We start from the raw sequence: 14081 nt of genomic DNA on the forward strand, positions 1-14081 counted from the left end.
GTCTAACTGAAGCTAAAGCTAACAATTCATTCACTTGTCATAGAGGTGTGCTGGACTACACTGTGTCTGGTTAAGGAACAATTTCTGGCTGACATGCAATCTGGAGGAAGGCTAATGTTCATCGTGTCTGTGGCCCTGTTACTTCATAAAGTCATTTCATTTCGCCGCCTGTTTCAAGCGAAACTGATAGATGCACCCAAAACGCCAAAATGCCAACGCCTTCTGGAGTGGATACCCAAAACAGTCCATTCTGGAGTGGAAGAGTGTTTTGGGGGGGGAAGATTCAAGAGAGAGAGAGAGAGAGAGAGAGAGAGAGAGAGAGAGAGAGAGAACTAACAAAAAAGGAAAAGAAAAAAAGAAATACCGAAACGCCGATGGATGGTCAAAATGTATGTAATGCATGGTGAATACTGTCTGCGAAGTAGTTAAGCAAGAGACCATCATCAAAGATCAATCAAAATAGCACTGGAGTTATTGGAAAGGAGCTGTAGAACATATCCAGCGCTCACAGCCACCCGTCATTCTGCTGCAATGACTGGTTACTGATAGGGACATCCAGGACCAGGTCAAGTCTAGGAGGCTTATCATCCAGAGCACTTTTTTTAGGGCTCCCGCCAGCCGGTTTAATGGGTGACTTGGGAGGCGATGCAGGGTCGGGTCTAGGTGGGCCCTCGCGAACCAACATATAGGGCCACTCGTCTTCCACAGCGGCGGAAATCCAGGTCCTCAGACAGTCGTGCACGGAAGAATAAAACTTCTCCTTACAAGTTCTCAAGCTGCCCCCCATCACCTTTTCGAAACCCGACGCCCGAAGCTCCGAACGGAGCTGGTTCCGTTCATCCCCGGTTGGTAGAGAGGCAACCAGACCATTGAGAAGATCCAAGTGTGCAGCAAGATAATTTGTGGCATCCCATTCGACTCCGCCCACATAAGGAGCAGCAGGAACCGGAGGCCTGGGAACAGGAAAGTGACGTTCTCGATAATTCCGAAGCGAGGATTGGTCAGATTTCACCACTGGGATCACGTTCAGATGGTGCAGAAAGATCCAAAATACTTCCTTGGTCACATTCGAGACTTCTTTGCACCAGACCCGATACGGGCGTGATTGGTATATGTTTGCAATGAAGGAAAGAGGTTGGTTTTCCTCAGCCGGGTCTCGTAGGTAAGACAAAATCCGAGTAGCACGAGAGGCCGCATCCTGCGAGGAAGATGCCATGGAAAGCTGGGTGAATAGGAGGTTGATGATGATGCCACGAGTAGTAAACTCGCTTGGGCCTTTCTTTTCTTTGTCAAATAGCATGTTTAGTAGGGCTGGAAATAATTTGGCTTCCATATCCGTCAAACGCTGCAGTGCAACGGACGTCGTGCAAAGAGCCTTCAGGCACAACAATGTCTCGTGGAGCAGATTGTCTTCGTGCTCTTCCCTATCAGTGCATAAGCAAAGAGGAGTCCTTCTTTCATGGATAGAGCTTCCACATACCTCCATTCGACGTTCATAATCCGGTAGAGCAATTGCACAATCTCATCCATGCCACCCTCCGCAATGAAACCATCAACCCAGCTGACGGTTTCATTTCGAAGCAGGAGTCGAAGCTTATGTATCTTACCAACCTCGATCATTTCAGGTTTCTGGATCTCCTTGAGGTAGTGCACAAAGTCTGACGGGTCAGTGGCCGTGTCGTGACATGCTGTCGCCGCAAGAGAGGTCGTAGAAGTCGCAGGAGTCGAAATTCTCGACAATCCGTTTGGAGCACTGAAATCTGCCGATTTGGGTCGTTGGTGAGAGCCACCGCTTTCTGGGCGCGGCTTCTTGCTGGGGGACGAACTCCCCTTGGAGAATGTAAATCCCCGACTTCTTGAGCGTGATCGGGAACCTTTATGATCATGGCTATTGCGGTCCTCTTTCTTTTCCTTCCCCCGGCCCCGTCGACTGCTTCCATCGGGGAATGCGCCTGCACCTGCGCTATGCGGGGTCGCATTCTCAATCTTGTCTTTTTGAATGAAGTCAGCCTTAATGTTCGTGTCCAAAGACCTCATCTTATCTCTCATATTGTGGGGGATATTTCTTGCATCCTAGGTGTAGGTTAGCATATAATGATTCCCCGGCGATCGGCTTCTCTCGGAAGTACTGACCAGAAGCTTCTCAAATTCACTTTCAAGGTCTTTGGCGTTGAGGCGCTTCTGCAACTCTACTTCTTTTTCCCTTGCATTGAAGGCGGAAATGGCTGCCTGCACACGAGAAGTTCGCTTTGGACTTTGCTGCGGTTCCGGTTCTATTTCTGCACGAGACCCAGAGCCAGACAGTCCACGGGAGCGACCATGCGTCTTCACCGACGCGGATTCTGGCTGATCCACTAAAGACTGCTTACTCAAGGACATACCCTGGAATGGTACAAGCAAGTCCTTCACCTTGTTATTTCCCGCGAAGTAGTCAGACTTGGGACGAGGCTTAGGGTTGGTACAGTTCGAGAGGGACGGCTGATGGTAATCGTAGAAGTTGCGCTGTTGAGACGGTCCGTACCCCTTAGGAGTGTAAAGTGAGACTTCTTCTTGCAAGGTTCTCCTCCTTTGGTGGCTATATGCTGGGGAAGGTTCATCGCAGAACGACTGAGGTGCATCAGGACCCCAAACGGGGGAGCGCATGTGGTCAGCAAGATCAGACGGGCTTCTGTTCTCTTTGTCCCCAGCACTCTTAGACTCCTCTGACTTCCTTCCTCGCTGCGAACGTTTCAGGATTGCGGACAGACTATTGGCCGACTTTGCCTTTTTGGGTTTGTTGTTGGCGTCCTCCGGTGCGTCCTCCGGTTTGCTGTCCTTGCGTTCCATGTAAGTTCTGAGAGACTTCAAGGAAACTGCACTTTTAGTCTTCTTGTGTAACCCGCCCTTTTCCCGCTTCCCAGGCGACCCAGGGTAGAATGCCCCATTCTCGCAAGAATCCCGATTAGGAACAATCTCACTGAGGGGTTGTTGAGTCAAGGCAGCGTAAGCCTGATCCACGGGAGAAACAAATGAGTCAGTAGGGGGTTGGGCCTGGTGGGAACCCTTCGAGTAAACGGCACCGTCCGCGGACTGGTTACGCTTATGGCCCTTGGACGATAGAAGTGATCGAAACACGGACTTTGTCGGGGAGTGAGATGCATCATCGAAAATCTGGGTCGCCTGAGTGCTGGGAGCCATATCCAGAGACCTTTCACCGAAATTCACTTGAACAACACTAGAGCAGGTCAATGGATTTGAGACACGCAGAAGAGAGAGAATCACGGGTAGACGCAGAAGCCTTACAATCGACCAATGCAGGCGAATCAAGTGAATGTAAGAACAACCAGAAAAAGAGCACTAGGGGAAGAAAAATGGCCGCAAGACACGCAGAGCAGATGCAAAAGACATTGAAGGACAACCAAAGCTAGGGCTCACTGCAGGAACGGAATGAGACGAAGTATAAAAGAGACGCTGGGAGAGATAGAGTAGAAGCAAATCTCTACAGCAGGAAAGAAAAGAAACCCCCCTCAAGCGGACAGATGGGGGAATTTGAGGCCTTGCAGAGAGTCAGAAGAGCACAACAAGCATGACCATCACCGGTTGCCCGAGACAATCCATCAACGCCACGGCCGAAGAGACAACGACGTTGGTGGACAGTCGCAAGGCGGAGGGGGGTAAACAGAGGTGCGGGCAGGGGAGGTGTATGGAGGTTGCTGGGGGCAACGCATTTTTAGTACCCGGGGACGGCGGATCTAGGACGCAGAGACAGTTAGATTTAGATTTATCCATCGAATGGTTGTCTGTGATTGTTGTTATTGGGTTGTGGTGAGGTGAGTTTGTGGATATGGATGCAGATGGGAATGACACAATAGTGGGGTTTTATTCTCGAAGGCTACAGTTGACAGTATCCATACTATCTATCTATGGATACCTATACAGTGGCATGTATATATCTAGTGGACGTGGCTCTATGGCACCACACAAGGATACTTTTTCTATAGATACAACACAGTCGGATCTTTTATTTATCTCTCACTACCAACAGGGAGATCAAATAAAAATAATAGAATCAAATCAGGAAACCAAGAAGCAAAATCCTATTATAATTGAATAGATTTATTTTCCCCAGTCCCAGGCATCCTCAGGCATCCTGAGGCATCATCAGGCATTCAGGCATTCAGGCATTCAGGCATTCAGGCATTCAGGCATGCAACCAACATTTAGAGAATTTCTACTCCGTACAACAAACAATATCTTACCTGACTTTTGCTCAATTGATCGAAATACTGATTTCATTCCCTTTCCTCGTGGGTTGATCATTCCAACCGAATACAATATACAATGGAGTCCGTCCGCATTTGGAGTTTGGTGGTCCATGCATCCGCGAGCAGCTAACCTCGGCTTCCTCGTCATCTACAAAGTTGTGTGTCTCGACTCTTGAGCTTCCGCTTGAATCTTGATCGCACGCCTCATCGTTGCCCATCCATCATCCCGATGGATATTCAGGATTGATCTATCGCTTCAAGATCCGATCTCATTCCCCACCTGAACAGCTCCCCCTTTTCTCGCTGGAATCAAGTAGTTTCGGGCCCACCTGCTGTCTTACACAGATCACTTGGCGAAGTTGGTTTCGATTCTGACCGATAAAAAGCTGCCCAATCCCACGGAACTCTAAGATCTGTCTATTCCTCCTCATTTGCAACACGAGGTCTGCCAACGTTTGCTCCCTATCCACCACCATGAACTGTCCCTCCCGCACCGATGACACACTCGAGCACCCGGGCTGGAATCAGAACCCCCCTCCTCTCAATGCGGATTCGACCACCCGGGAGGATTTCAACGGCATGGCCAATTCCAAGGTTCACAGAGGACACACTTCTGGGACCACGGGAGAAGGGATATCGGTAATAGAGCATCGATCGCTCAGTCCGGACAGCGACGAGCCGGGAATCAAGAAGAGGCCTTCGGGGGAGGCGATTTCTGTGACCCCCGGGTACTCAGTACCCGGGGGGAACAGTGAATCGCCTCGCCATGCCTTCAAGTCATTATCCCTCCCTTCTTATTCTCATCTAGTTCAGAGTCTCGTGAAGTTTGGTCGTTTTGTGGGCCCGGGCTTCTTAATTGCGGTTGCCTATATTGACCCCGGCAACTATTCCACCGATGTTGCAGGTGGCGCGGAATATCAATATGCCCTCCTCTTCATAGTGCTGCTTTCTAATATCTTTGCTATCTTTTTGCAGTCACTATGCATTAAGCTGGGCACAGTGACCGGTCTAAACTTGGCCGAAAATTGTAGGGAACATCTACCAAAATGGCTGACGATTATCCTCTATATCTTGGCTGAGGCAGCGATTGTTGCGACGGATATTGCAGAGGTGTGTATTTTTTTTATGGAGGGTGTGAAATGGCTGCTAAATTGCTCAACAGGTTGTTGGATCTGCCATTGCGCTGAACCTTCTCCTACATATCCCCCTGGTTGCTGGCTGCGCCATTACCCTTGCCGATGTTCTCTTTATCCTCATCTTCTACAGACCCAACGGCTCAATGTGGGGACTACGCTTGTTTGAAGTCTTTGTCATGGCCCTCGTGCTGGGTGTTGTCATATGCTTCTGCATTCAGCTTTCTCTCATTAAACACCAGTCCGTTGGAGCAGTTTTCAAGGGTTACCTTCCATCTTCAGCCATTGTACAGTCCGAAGGGTAGGTTGAATCTCTTTTATTTCTCTTTTATTTCTCTTTTATTTCTATTCTTTTCTTTTCTTCTTCTTCCAACCATGATGTACTAATATTTTATTGCTCCTGCATAGTTTATATCAGAGCTGCGGAATTCTTGGAGCCACCGTCATGCCTCATTCATTGTTTCTTGGGAGTGGGATTGTCCAGGCTCGCCTGAAAGAATTTGACGTGACTAAAGGCTATGTAAACTCCACCGTTTGCATTGGAAGCACGGGAGAAGAGGTTGAATATAGACCAACCCTTGACGCCATTCGAGGTTGCATGAAGTACTCCATTGTTGAGCTTGCACTATCCCTATTTACCTTTGCCCTGTTCGTGAATAGCGCGATCTTGATTGTCGCGGGAGCGTCCCTGTACGGCACCTCATCCGCCGATAATGCTGACCTCTTCGGGATTTACGACCTCCTCTCTAGTTCTATCGCCCCCGCTGCAGGACTAGTATTTGCATTAGCTTTGCTTCTCTCGGGCCTCTCCGCAGGTATTGTCTGCACCATGGCCGGTCAGATGGTGAGCGAGGGCATGCTGAATTGGAGCATTCGGCCTTGGCTCCGCAGACTCCTGACCCGCTCTGTTAGTATTATTCCTAGCATCATTATTGCTGCGGCTGTTGGAAGAGATGGGCTGAACCAGACGCTTAATGCCAGCCAAGTGGTGCTGAGCGTCATTCTTCCCTTCGTCAGTGCCCCCCTCGTCTACTTTACTTGCCGCAGCCGATACATGACTGTTCCGGTGGAGCGGGTGCCCGAGGGCGAGGGCCAGGATCACGTAGAGGGCGTGAAGATGAAGAATGGTATTATTGTTTCCGTGCTTGCTGTTCTGATCTGGCTAATTATTGCGGTCATGAACATTGCTTTGCTGGTCCTCGTGGGCCTGGGCAAGGCTTAGCTGATAGCACCCCGCTACGTATGTGTTGATCTGTTTGGCTACCCATGGCAGAACCAAGATCCTACCATACAAGAGAAGGAAGAATGGAGTAGAATTTCGTTAGAACATCTAGAAACCGGAGTTTAGGAAGACTGCAATGAAAAGCGAAGTATAAGCATGAAACGTAAACGGTCATTATTATGCACATCCCAACTCCAGTGCTTCCATAATATATAATTTTTTTTTTTTTTTTAAAAAAAAAAGGACAGGGGGAAGGGAGAACGAGTACATCAGGTACTAGCGATCAACCCAATCCGGTAGCAGGCTCCTTAACTTTCGTGTGCTCCGGAGGCTCATCAATAAACTGCGGCGGCGCCACTTCATCCTGCATGAAGCTCGGCACGGCGCTCTCCGCCATCGAACTCTCGAACAAACTCTCCTCCCCCAAGGCCTCCAGCTCTGCATCCAGTTCAGCCTCATCCACGTCCTCCGGCACATCATAAGCCCTCGAGATACTCTCTTGAATCTCATTCCCGATCTCCATCAAATCCGCCATCTCGTCCTGCATGCGCTCGATCTTATCGATATCGATACTCCCGTATTGCTTCTTCAGCGTCTTGGTCGTGGTTTTCATGGCGTCCACAGTCGTCATCACGTTCTTCAGATTGTCCTGCATCATCCCAGCCTGTTCCATATTCCAGGATTGTTGCGAGAGTTGGTCGCGTTGGGCTTCGTATTGTTTGCGGCGCTGTAGCACTTTCAGCGCTTTCTGTTTGATTGCGTTTTTGCCGGGGCCGTCGCGCATCTTGGACATTTTCGCTTGGTACGATGAGAGCTCTGAGTTCAAGGCGGCTAGTTTAACATCTATACTTGCGATGCGATTGTCGACCTATTTGGTTGGTTCGTTAGGTTAGTCATTCATGTAGTTCTTGTGCGGGGGAGGAGAGCAGAACGGGGTGGAAGGGATAGCGAGCGGGCTTACATTTGAGATGGCGCCTTCGAGCGTTGGCTTAGGAGCCGCGCTCTTTGTGCCGAAAAGTCGATTCATCGTGGAAGTTGTGACTTGGGAGCAGGGGGAGAGAGTTGTTAGGTACTGATTTCATCTATGGTGAGTGGCAAGCTGGATGTCTGTCTGTTTGTAGACAAGGTAGTTAATCGGTGGGGGGTGTCATGTGATCCGAGCGCAATTCATAGACTGCATCTTTCCCATTCATCTATCTTGTTCTATATTCTCCTCTCTTTTGGTTTTTGACAAGGCACCTTTTTATTCTTGCTACCCTATTTATTGCTATCAACCCTGGCTTTATGCGCTCTGGATTCTTGCCACATTGTGGCTCATGATATTGTATGAGCGAACGGTATGGAGATGGGCATGGATTGGGATTAACCACACATCCAAAGGGGAGCTGTGTTTCTGCAGCATTCTATGTTGGTATATACCTAGGTATGTTACTAGATATCTTCTGTTAACATCTCTGGGTAAAACAATTGACATGATCCCTAGGTACCTATGGAGTAGTACGTACCTGTAGGTACCTAGGTATGTATACCCGAGTAGGTGGCCAAGGTCCAGTAAAGCGGCACTCCAGCTTAACCCAAACAGGCATTCGTCTGGAGAACTCCATGAAATAAGAATGAAAATTACTTCCCGGATGCCATCTTCTTTTCTCATCGAGGGTGAAGAAGAATTAAAGGAATCCCAATCATTCTACTTATAATCCTCATTTTCATCCATATCCTCATCCTATCCTCATTGCATATACTCAACTTTTGCACTGCTCCAAATCACACCAAACCACAAAACCAACCCCCACTTGAAACAATCGGTCGCGTACCTCCCTCCTCCGAACTCTTCTCTCTTTCTCACCTTTCCCTCCCCCTCACCATAATTATATATTAATAATAATACATACATATTCCTCAGTCCTTCGTCGATTTTCTTCCACACAGAACTTCCGCGCTTGAAATATTCCTCCCTTTCCCCGCTGCTGCTCATTGGGTTGGAGCCTGGTTCCTTTCCTTCCCCCTCTTCCCCCAAGCAGTGCCTTTTTCCAGGGATCAGAGTTGCCGGCCGATCCAGACACTACCGCCAGCACACTACACCCCAGGACGTAACGGCTTGCTGTCCTTACTTCCTGTCCTTGTCCTGTCCTGTCCTGTTCTGTCCGGCTGGATGACGCCTATCCTTCTGGTAAAGTGACGGTCTAGTTTGGCCTGTGCTTTGCAGCACCCTCGAAGGACTGTCTTACTCTCTAATTCTGCCACCTCCTTCCCTCTCTCCCTCCCTCCCTCTCTCTCTCTCTCTCTCTCTCTCTCGCTAGCAGCTTTGTCGTTCCCTTAGCTCATTGAAGGTATGCATCTCCTCCCCCTTCACCACCTCTCCCTCTTTCCCTCCCCACGCGATTCTGCCTGCTCCGTGATTATTACCCCAGTCAGCTACACCCCTGGTCTGGACTCATTCGGGAGTACTCCCGGTCCCGGCAAAGTGCCACGGTTGTCTCGTGATACGCCGCTCCTGGTCATCGATCTTGCTGCTAACTACATTATTCTCCATTCACAGTGCGCCTGGCTTCTCCGACTGGGTACTCATTTACCGACTATCTACCTCGACCCTACTTTTTTCGTGTCCAACCCGTTCCACCGCGACAAACCAACCCTATTAAACGTAGTATATGGGAGCTATTTTGTCTACACGTGTCCCACCTCCCCTTTCCTCCTCACACACTACACGAGGGCTCATAGATCCTTTTCTCTCTTTTCTCGCCCCACCTTCCAGCCTTATACCCTATAGAGCTCTCCGTTACCAAATTCAGGCGACGGACTGACCGTCGACCGTTGTTTGTGATACATCCATTTCTTTTCCATGACTCGCCGCGCCTGGTTATATAATCCAACATGTTCTGGCGTTTCGGGGGATATGCAAGTATCTCCACTATCGACTCCCTTCTGGACAAGCCCGATGTCGCCCTCGAAGAGCTGCTAGATGAGTCCGAGGTGATACAGGAGCTGAAACAACTGAATACGAAACTGATAGACTATTTACGCGAGGAGGATGTCCTGAAGAAATTGATGGATTATGTGATTGCTCCAAGCATTATAACCGATGACGACGACGACGAAGATGACGACAACGATGAAGAGCATGCCCTTAATGACGGAAAGAAGCGAACGACCGAAGATGATTCTGATCACAAGGAGAAGACGGGCGACCCCCTCAAGGGGCTTTTGGATCCGGAGGATCTTGAACGGGCGGAGAAAGACCGTCTCAAGCGAGCTTACGTTGCCTGTGAGATTCTTTCATCCGAAGTCTGGTCAATTCTAGATTCCATCATGCTCAACCCTGACTATCTGCGGGAATTCTGGGGTTTTATTCGTCGGCCCGCGCCGCTGGATTCTGTTCAGGCGAGCTACTTCACCAAGGTTAATGAGACCCTATTGGATAAGAAGACTAGTGAGATGCTCCGGCTGTTGAAATCTATGGACGCCATCGTCCCTGCAATTCTCCAGCATGTTGATAACCCTATGGTTATGGATCTTTTGTTGAAGTTGATTAGCCTGGAAAGGGCTGAAGACGGCCAGGGAATTGTTGATGTAAGCCCCCCTCCCTTGTGTTTTTTATTCTCTCTTCTCCAAATTTTGTAGTTGCTTTGGTCTGACAGAATATATAGTGGTTGAAATCGCAGGGCCTAATACCTAGGCTTCTTTCTTTCCTATCAACACAGTATCCCCCGTCCGTCCAAACTTCGGCAGGAGACTTTCTGAAAGCTATTATAACTATCTCTGCAAATGCAACGCAAAACGATCAATCCTGTATTGGTCCAAATAGCTTGACTCGCCAACTGGTTTCTCCCCCTTGTGTAGAAACTCTGGTTAAGGCGATGCTCCAAGGTGGGAACCCCTTGACGGTCGGTGTCGGCATTGTGATTGAAGTTATTCGAAAAAACAACTCCGATTATGATCCGGAGCACCTGAATAGCCCGGATTCGATTCCATCGACCTATGACCCTATCTACCTCGGTCATCTACTCCGGATTTTCGCCAAACATATACCCGACTTCATGGCATTAATCAAGAGCTCTAAACATACCGTCAATGAGGGAGGCAAAGTAAAGAGCGTGGAGCGAGGCCAGCTCAGCTCGGCCTGGGGCGCTAAAATTGAACCTTTGGGTTTCGACCGCTTCAAAACGTGCGAATTAATGGCTGAGTTGCTTCACTGCAGTAATATGGGTCTTCTAAACGAGCCCGGAAGCGATGAGTACGTGAAACAGCGTGATGCTGAGCGCGAGGCCGCTCTCCGAGCGGGTGCGGTAGGCCTGCATGGAGACGGAACGTCTACTTTTGATGGCAATGACTCTACCGCTGATTTCGTAAACGGCTCTGTTATTGGCTACGGCTCGCCCGAGGACTCTAGGGTTCTGGAAGTTGCGAATGCTGGTGACGAGGGATTTGAGGATGTAAGCTCCTCGGGTGTTCTTGTTGACAGGGAGAAGGAGGCCAGCGCTCAGGAGCCCCAGAAAGAGTCTTTACCGCAATCGGCTGAGAAGATATCTCTCCCTGCATCTGAGGAGGCATCGATGGGAGTTAACGACTCGGAGACCTCGGAAACGCATACCCCCCCCACTGATCCTCTGTCACCCACTACAACAGGACTCGCTGCTGAAATTGGCGATCTTTCGCTAGACAGTAATCTTATTACACCGGCGCCTCCTGATGTTTCCCCTGCTAGTGGTACTACCTCGGGAACATCGGAGCAAGATTCAGTCTCACCTCCGATGTCCTCGAATCCTGATGCTGTTCCTGCTCCCCTATTCTCTGCAAAGTCGTCGAATGTGGAAGCGGGCTCTTCGGTGGCTGTTCCTGCTCCCCAGGATGTTAATGCTTCGGGCTCGGGGGAAACTGGTCCACAAGAAACAGCCGCACCCGAAACCAATGAAAATACACAGCAACATCAGCATCCGGATGTTCAGATGGATCCAAACGGACAACCCGTTGTTGGTGATTACCTGAAAATCATGTTTGTGGAGAACCGAGTGGTGCCAACTATTCTGGTGAGTTTTTGTAAACGTGGTACTTCAGATAGCAAATATTCTAAAATTCGTTCTCTAGGACTTCTTCTTCCGATTCCCATGGAACAATTTCCTCCACAACGTTGTCTACGATGTTATCCAGCAGGTTTTCAATGGCCCCATGGATCGTGGATACAACAGAGTCTTGGCCGTGGATGTTTTTGAAACCGGCAGGATAACGCAAGCAATTTTCGAGGGTCAAAAGCGGAGTGATGAAACGCAGCGAACTAAGCAGATCAGACTCGGGTACATGGGACATTTAACACTCATTGCGGAGGAAGTCGTCAAGTTCAGCGAACGCCATCCCCCAGAATTGCTGTCCCCTGCGGTGATGGACTACGTACTCAATCCCGACTGGATCGATTATGTGGAACAAACACTTTCGGAAACTAGAGAGCGCGACAATGCAATCCTTGGCGGAGTCCGGCCCGACATCTCCATTGGACATCGCCAGGGTATGTTGAACAATGGCCAGGGAATGAACTCTTCTTCTGCTCTAGCAGAGGCCGGATTGAATGGCTTAGCTAGCGGATCCCACTTCCAGGGCTTTGACATGATGAACCAGGGCAGTGTTTCGGGTGGGGCTTTTGGCCTTGCTGCTGGAAACAGTTCCCTGCTTAGCGGATTTGCAAGTTCTAGTGATGACGACGAAGACGAAGAAATGGAAGACCACGATGATCGGCAGATGATCGAGCAGTCTACGGAAGATGGCTCCGACAATGTAGGTGACCATTCCTCTCTTGATGTTGAGATGCAAGATGTTTGAATTTGTTTGCAATTCCTTTTTTTTTTTTTTTGTATTTCATCCTTGATACCCCTTTCGCTCTTTCCTATTGGCGTATGCTTGGGGGGGGGGGGGGTTTTTTATGGCCAAAAGCAGCTAGGAAAGGGCTCATGCATGATGACGGGAGTGGTGGAGGCCATACAGGGACATACAGATTGAGCGCTTGACTTTCAACGCTTTTTATTTATGTATGAAATCTTTAAGAAATCCCCAACTCCCTGATGCCATGTCGCAACTTCTCCCACAGCTGGCTTTCTCCTGCTAGTTATGTAGCTAGTCTACACCCAGCTTTGGGGGTAGGCTCTGGGTTTTGGATACCTCTTGCGGTGTTTTGTTTTGTGTGTTTTTCGGGGAGGCTGTCTTTGAAGACGTGATGCTGCTCTTGCATTCCATGAGTCAGTGAAAATATGATGTGGAGTCGCTAACTGTATAATAAACAGACCTCCTCGAACTCTACAAGTCAGCCTATTCCAATCCTGCCTCCACCGCCAGCTCCCCTAAGTCTTGGACCCTCTCGGGCGCGACGACAGCTCGCTGCACGGCTTGCCCTTCAGAAACAGCAGGCAGCTGAAAATCCTGAAGGCGACGAGGAGAGAGACTCAACCGATGTGCATGGCAATAACGAGTTCCAGTGGCCCACTAATTCGTTTGTGATTGCGGGTTTTAACGAAGACAGTGACCGAGACCACTCGTCAGACTTCCCATCCTTACATAATGACCAGCCGTTCGCATCACCCACCTTCCCTGATTCCGGGTTCAGCCCGTCCGACTCATTTTCTACTGGTTCCTCTGACGATGGAGATGATATGATGGGAACGCGAAGACGCAAAGAGCGTGTTCCCTTGGAGGTCGATGACGACGAGGACGATATGGGAGAGATGGTTGGCCCATCATTTGGTTCTGACATGATGGACTCCGATGAAGAAGACGAAGCTGTTCTCAATGAATCCTTAGGCTACCCCGAGCTTGGATCCGGGCAGTATAAGAGCTTCCGAGGATCTCGAATGGGGCACTCTCCCTTCGGGAACGACGAGCAAAGTGACAGCAGTGATGGCGAGGATGATGGACTAGTCGAGATCTTAGTTCCTGGCAGGAGGTCTTCCGGATTATAAAAGGCAACCCTCGGTTTCGTTTTGGCTTTCCTCCCCATTATTTTATACCCATCGTCAAATTCCTTGACTGGCAACCCATGTTCTGACTATTTTCCGACGATCCCAAATACTCATGATGATGATTATTATGATGATGTACACTACTATTTCCCTGCATGGCATTGTATATGTTTCGGATGCATACCCGAACGCGCGACGAGAAAGAACAGCGAAGCGGCTACGGCTGGTTTGGATAAAATGTGAGAGCCGCCCTGCGCGACACTCTGATGATATTTGGCTCATGTTGATTCTGATTGATGGTGATTTTTACGAGCTTTTTGTGGCGTTGAAATTTGCGGTTGACCTTTTTTTTTTTTTGATCCTCTTGCATTTGCATTTGTCTATGGCGATATAACTGCTCGAAGACTAGCCTCTGACTGCCAGAGTCTTGTACGATAGTTGAATTAGACGAATGTTTGTTTATTAAGTGCGTGTGCTTGGTAATTTACAGCTGTTATTCGATACATCGTCATATTCTTTTACGCTCTTTTTTAAGGTGACT

General features: G+C 49.1%; 4 protein-coding genes across 4 annotated transcripts; 2 read left to right on the plus strand and 2 right to left on the minus strand.

The window, feature by feature from the left end:
- Positions 1-505: 505 nt before the first annotated feature.
- P175DRAFT_0511662 (uncharacterized protein) lies at positions 506-3177 on the minus strand (the record flags this gene model as incomplete). The annotated part of the gene is made up of 3 exons (XM_040898607.1): positions 506-1424; positions 1481-2073; positions 2134-3177. 3 exons carry the CDS (start codon positions 3175-3177, stop codon positions 506-508), a joined length of 2556 nt encoding a protein of 851 aa, XP_040749621.1.
- Positions 3178-4266: 1089 nt separating this feature from the next.
- P175DRAFT_0464978 (uncharacterized protein) lies at positions 4267-6804 on the plus strand. Its single transcript, XM_040894862.1, has 3 exons — positions 4267-5354; positions 5407-5678; positions 5786-6804. Exons 1-3 carry the CDS (start codon positions 4719-4721, stop codon positions 6597-6599), a joined length of 1722 nt encoding a protein of 573 aa, XP_040749622.1. The 5' UTR covers positions 4267-4718; the 3' UTR covers positions 6600-6804.
- On the minus strand, positions 6486-7672 carry P175DRAFT_0504143 (putative SNF7 family protein (Cta1)). Its single transcript, XM_040897788.1, has 2 exons — positions 7561-7672; positions 6486-7467 (listed from the first exon to the last, which is right to left on the minus strand). Exons 1-2 carry the CDS (start codon positions 7624-7626, stop codon positions 6883-6885), a joined length of 651 nt encoding a protein of 216 aa, XP_040749623.1. The 5' UTR covers positions 7627-7672; the 3' UTR covers positions 6486-6882.
- A 1801-nt stretch (positions 7673-9473) lies between these two features.
- Positions 9474-13540, plus strand: P175DRAFT_0444264 (uncharacterized protein; the record flags this gene model as incomplete). Its single annotated transcript, XM_040894221.1, has 5 exons — positions 9474-10169; positions 10247-11626; positions 11685-12365; positions 12869-13182; positions 13252-13540. 5 exons carry the CDS (start codon positions 9474-9476, stop codon positions 13538-13540), a joined length of 3360 nt encoding a protein of 1119 aa, XP_040749624.1.
- Between the last annotated feature and the right edge of the window lie 541 nt (positions 13541-14081).

This window comes from Aspergillus ochraceoroseus (assembly GCF_002846915.1).
Source record: "Aspergillus ochraceoroseus IBT 24754 chromosome Unknown P175scaffold_8, whole genome shotgun sequence".
NCBI lineage: Eukaryota > Fungi > Ascomycota > Eurotiomycetes > Eurotiales > Aspergillaceae > Aspergillus > Aspergillus ochraceoroseus.